At 35.2% G+C, this 5,714-nt stretch overlaps 1 protein-coding gene across 1 annotated transcript; it reads right to left on the reverse strand.

Moving 5' to 3' along the window:
* Window positions 1-3,774: 3,774 nt before the first annotated feature.
* LOC131076695 (uncharacterized) lies at window positions 3,775-5,305 on the reverse strand. The gene is made up of 2 exons (XM_058014000.2): window positions 5,001-5,305; window positions 3,775-4,152 (listed from the first exon to the last, which is right to left on the reverse strand). Exons 1-2 carry the CDS (start codon window positions 5,272-5,274, stop codon window positions 4,055-4,057), a joined length of 372 nt encoding a protein of 123 aa, XP_057869983.2. The 5' UTR covers window positions 5,275-5,305; the 3' UTR covers window positions 3,775-4,054.
* Between the last annotated feature and the right edge of the window lie 409 nt (window positions 5,306-5,714).

Below are 5,714 nucleotides of genomic sequence, written 5' to 3' on the forward strand. Positions count from 1 at the left end.
GCCAATTAGTTTTTGGTAGAAAACTAATCCTTTTGACCAAATACATCAAGCCTATTCATTCAATATTGGTTTATTATTTAATAAACACCGTATAACTAAAAATTGATTAGAAATCAAATCAGATTTACTGATGGAGACAGGGACATATCCCTGTCGAAAGTGAGATTTATAATCAAAAACCTACATATTTATATATAATATAAATTCGACCAATTGTTTTTTGTTAGAAAATTGGTCGTGTTGACTATAATAATAATTAAAGCTAATCAATCAAAACACCAAATGGGGATAGGAGGAATGAATCGCCCAAGTCATCAAGGTAACCATAACACAAACCCTTGTCAATTATTGCGGATTATGAGAATGAACAAGTTCAAATCGCCTACAACATCACTTGGGAAGGAGGACAGCCAGGAAAAGTGGGTAGAAATATATATACCCTGCACAAGTAACTGGAAACAGATTCTTTAACACCCAAATATAAAAGAGAGAGATCAAATTGTCCCACAGAAGAAGAGAAGAGGACGATAACAAGAAAATACAGATATTTTTCTGCAAAAGAAAAAAAAACGTACTGACAGGAGGAAGTGATTTCCTCATCAAATCGACTATGGTCAGAAACTATGATTAATAAATAGTGCAGGCCGATTTTCTTGAAAAGAAAAATAAAGGAAAAATGAAGAGCATGGAGGCGATAAGAATAATACCCTGCAGTTGTCTCGAACTGGTAAACAAGGTGGAGCTCCTGCTAGATCGTTTGCAGGCTGGCAGCCAACGTAGAAAGGAGAAATGGAGGGGGAAGGCGTGGCCTTCCTGCAAGAGCCCAATCACCCTTGTAGCCCAAGCTATCACCTAAACTGGTCGATGGGGAGAGGGAGTAAATGGAGAGTAAGAGGAGAAATCGGCTACCATAGCCAACTATTCAGCCCAGCAAGTTCGATGTTAATGAAGAAAGAACATAAATTGATCACCAACCCAATAATTTACCATACAAATCAAATTGTAGATCTGCACCAAATCAATAATCCACTATATCGATTTTGGAGGTTTGCAAATCAAAATTGTTTTCCTAACTTATCGAACTGGTGTAAATCTGCACAAAAGAATAGGTCAAAATGCAGCCTATTACCAGCCACATCCAAATCGTCTAATTCTGCAAAATAAATAGTCAGATTTAACTTGGTAGGGAGTCAAACAAAATTAAATGGAAAAAGAAATTCTGAGTTAAGAATAATCGATATAACATCTGCCATGAATTGCAGAAAGCAAAGAATTTAAAACACTTACCCAGCCGAAATGGGGTGAGGAGGAAGAAATGTGGTGAGGAAGGGGGAAAAGGCGTGGACTCCTGCTGATCAATCTCTGCAACCCAAGCAAACAATGAATACACTGTCCAAGTCGATGAGAGGAGAGGTGAGGCGACGCCTTGCTAAGTCTTCTCCAATTCACCTCTAACGTATCATGCCAGACGCCTTCTTGCAGACCCAAGATGTCAGAGAATTAGTAAAAGGGAGATATCGTTTTGAAGATTGGCGAGAGGGAGATGCACAACAATTCGATCTCTCTGGTTATATTATTTTTTGGTTGAGGAAATCGATCCATGGATTGTGAATCTGGATTGGAGAATTCAGATTTGATTGAAGTGGATGAGGAGAAAACTCAATTAAATTTGCTAGTCAAGAGAGTTGATCAAGAGTTGGACTGGATTGATTAGCCAGGGAGAGAAAAATTAAAAGTTGACAGAGTTAACCTTCCATTAAAATTTGAAACTCTAAGAGTTAAATTTAAAACATAATGCAATTCAAATAAGTCATTAAATTAATATTTTAAATTCATATATTTATAATATTTTATTTAATATTAAGTTTTAATATTTTATGTTTCAATTATATTATAATATTATTTATTATCAACTTCTCAAATCGACTTTATTATTTAATTTATTTATTAAATTTTTATATGTGTGTTTGAATGCACAGGCCACATCCCCTAAGTTGCTGCCAACAAGCTAGGAAACCCCTCTTCAGTTATTTGTCTGCCTTCGACGATCAACCCTATATCCACCTCGCACTCAACAAAGTCGTCAAATCATCATGATAAAAATATATCATTCAATAGCATCATAAAAATCATTTCATCACGTAATTAACATTACATTAAAATGTCAATCATCATATCAAATGTTGTTAATAGCATCATAATGTTATCAAATACTTCAAATATCATCAATAATATCAAAAGATTAATATGTGTAAATATCTAATTTAAGATAAAAATTATTAATCTAATTTTGGATCGTGACAATTTCATTGCGAGCACAATACAAATTTGGCCACGAGAATGTATGGTGCAACATCACAAGAGCAATCCATAGCACAAATCATAGATAACCCGGTTAAATTTGGTATTCTTTTAAGTACATGGTCATGTAACAGCTTGTGGATCATCCAAGACTTGACATCATCCAAGACTTGACAAATGAGCAAAGCTTAAGTGCCCTTCTAACATCTCAGTGCATTCTTCTCACATCTCAGTCCTATAGACCATGGATGCATAGGGAAATGACCAATAAACACCCAAACAGAGTTCCAAAACAACAGATAGTAAAGCCTTCGGGCACGTATATAATCTTTATAGCGTGGATGCACACTTGGTAAAAACAGTGTGGAGAAATATACGATTTCATAACTGTACATGAGAACATACAACTTCAACTTCTTAATCCTGGTCGTTGGAACAATGATATGCAAGTATATATAACGCTGAAGCATACAATTTTACCTCGATCAAATCTATATACAAGAACAGCAGTAAGGAAGACATTCAAAATGCTCATACAGAATCTTCTTAATCCTGGTTGTTCGAAACTTGAAACAATGATATACAAGTATATTCTGCTCATCAGGTTCTAATTTGAATTCGAAGTTCGACAGCTTTGAAATTCAAATGAAGTTTGACAAGGAAAAAATTCGAAATGTATAAAATTCGAATTAAATTTATCATATGTAATTTTTTAAGATATATAAATTAAATATGTTTAATTAATGTTAAATATTAATATTTAAAAATAAAAAATAAATAAGTAAAATAATATTAAGTTTAAATATATTAAATGTTAATATAAATAAAACAAGAGCTGTGCTACAGCTAGAGTCCCTGCCTTACGCAAAAATAGGAAACTTTGCAAAAAAAAAAGGAGATCTGTTTTTTGTTAAAAAAATTTGAGCCATGTATGAAAATAGCAGAGATTCGTTAAATTATGTAATTATAAGCATAAATAGGTTGTTAGTTTTTTTAAGTTCGAGTTTGGTAGATGGATGTAGTGGTTGTTTGTGTACAACTTTTAATGTTAGATATGTACTCTTAATATTTGATCTCAGACTTTGGGTTTATCTCTCGTTTATGGATAGGTTATATATGTATGCAAGTATTTTTATTTTAATATATAAACCTCCATATTGTCGATTAAAAAAAGAAAGATGAAGGCTCAATTTGAGCCTAGGTTAATGTGGGGCCAAGAAAGTGTTATGGTCTTGCCCATTAAACATTAGAAGATATAAAAATAATTATCCTATCTTTTCAAATTAATTGGCCATTTTTTCTTTTCAAATGAAAAATTAAAAAACCTATATGCCATTGTAGACAATATGAATGTAAAAGAATTATCACCTTCATGTTCCATGTGATAATTAATGTAAAAAAATTTCATATAATCTTTATGTTATTCAAACATTAATTTTAAAACATTTATATTTTTTTTTCAATCGATAAATGTTTCTCATTTTATTCAATATCGGGTTGTACCTGGCCCAAACTAGTGGGGTTTATAGCAAGGGAAGTCCATCCCCATCACATGTGTATGACCCATGGACAGGTCTATCATTACACTGCAATTTTAAACTCCCCTTAACATTAGAACATGGAGGGACATTAGGAGGGATATTCTCCATGCCTCTCTTATCTTTTTTCTTTTTCACCTTTGTCCAGCCCACCTCCGGAGTCCTCGCCCCATGTGTCACCATCTTGGATACAACCGAACAAGGCGCTTGCCGATTCACAAGAGCTTGTAGCTCATTCTCCTTCTTCCTGTCACAATCTGACTTGGGATAGGACAAAATCCTAAAACAACTGTTCTCATCGGTTGTGACACTCCTGCATCCAACATCAACACTAGGTTTAGACAAAACCCTACGCTCATATTCAAGCAAAAGAGGGGGGTAATCACTCCCAAGGGTGTGGCACAATCTGCCTCATGTGGGGAGACTTTATTATCATCTCGTTCCACCACATAAAGGGCATCATATACATCTTTCCCCCAAGTGCCCTGCTTGGATGATTTTTCCATCTCACAACTAGCAGCAAGATGACCCGTCTGGAAGCATCGGCGACATCTGAAAGGGATGCCCTCGTAATCTATTACTTACAGCCAACAACCTTCACCAAGTTTCAGATTAAGATCCCCTGGAAGTCCCTTACTCAAATCCATCTCAACCAGGATGTAGGCAAAGGAAGTGTGATGAATACCCACATCCACTCCCAAGAATTTACCTGAGGAATCACCGATCTAGCCTCAAAGCAAGATTCGAACCAGAAATATAGAGGCAAATATGGGATTCTGACCCACAAAGGAACACACTCAAAGGATTTAGTTGTAGGGTTAAAAGATGGGTGCCACGATTTCAGTAGTGGCAAGTATTTATCTTCCCGACACTATTTATTCTCAATAAGGATTCGATTCCTATCTACCACACTATCAAAAACCATCACAAAGAAGCCACGGGCCCCTGGAAAAATCTGGATGTTCCCATCGAGAATGGGTTTCCAGTGAGAAGAGATCCTTTTGTGGAGATCAGGGAAACTGGGCCAAAAGCCCCTGAATCTCCCAATAAGACCTATTTCGGAAAAATATTTTTCATTACCCTTTACTTCTGCCACAATTTCTGCTCCCAAGTGAATAGTTGGACTAATTGCAATCGGAAAACAATGAGCAGTAGTCTTACCCGAGTCGAAGAAGCCTTCCCTGACCCAGTCGCTGGGGGTGTTGCCATTCATAGGGTTGTTGATCTTTAAACCCGCATCCCGAGCAGTGTCCCAAATGCCGGATTTTTCCGAAACCCCACACCCAGGACGAGAAATGTCACTGTCTTTGGTCAGATGGAGTCCAGACCTCCTGAAAGCACCGTTGTCGCCGTGCTCTAAACTGCCACCATGATTTAGGAGGGGCCTCATTGCCTGTCGGCCGACACCGCAAGTCATACTTGCAAACCCTAGCATAGCTCGCACCTCGCTTCGCCTCCATAACGGTCGAAAAACACACAGAGTTATTATGATTAAAAAAAACATTTATTTTATTTCTTACACTAATTTATTAATATAATTATCAATTAATTTTATAAATTAAATATATCTTAATATAAATATTATTTTCATATAATTTTCAAAATTCAATAAATATATTATTAACAAATATCAACATAATATAAAACAATAACATATTATTATCTTTAAATCATATATATTTTTTGAAATCAAATTATATATATATATATATATATATATATAGCTCTACTAGGATACAAGCCTCTTATAAAAACAAAAGTGTTCTCCCAAGGTAACTGCGAAAAATTCATAGGGAACCCATATTCTTTTAATGTTAAATAAGACCACATTGATGATTACATTTAGGCTGAATTCACTCTATTATTGGTCAAAAT

The sequence above is a fragment of the Cryptomeria japonica genome, chromosome 10 (genome assembly GCF_030272615.1).
Source record: "Cryptomeria japonica chromosome 10, Sugi_1.0, whole genome shotgun sequence".
NCBI classification, from domain to species: domain Eukaryota; kingdom Viridiplantae; phylum Streptophyta; class Pinopsida; order Cupressales; family Cupressaceae; genus Cryptomeria; species Cryptomeria japonica.

Coding starts and splice junctions, on each gene's coding strand:
- LOC131076695 (XM_058014000.2), bottom strand. CDS start 5,274: ATGCTAGGGTTTGCAAGTATGACTTGCGGTGTCGGCCGACAGGCAATG. Junction 4,153..5,000: donor GGAAGGCTTCTTCGACTCGG/GTAAGACTACTG, acceptor TGTTGGATGCAG/GAGTGTCACAACCGATGAGA.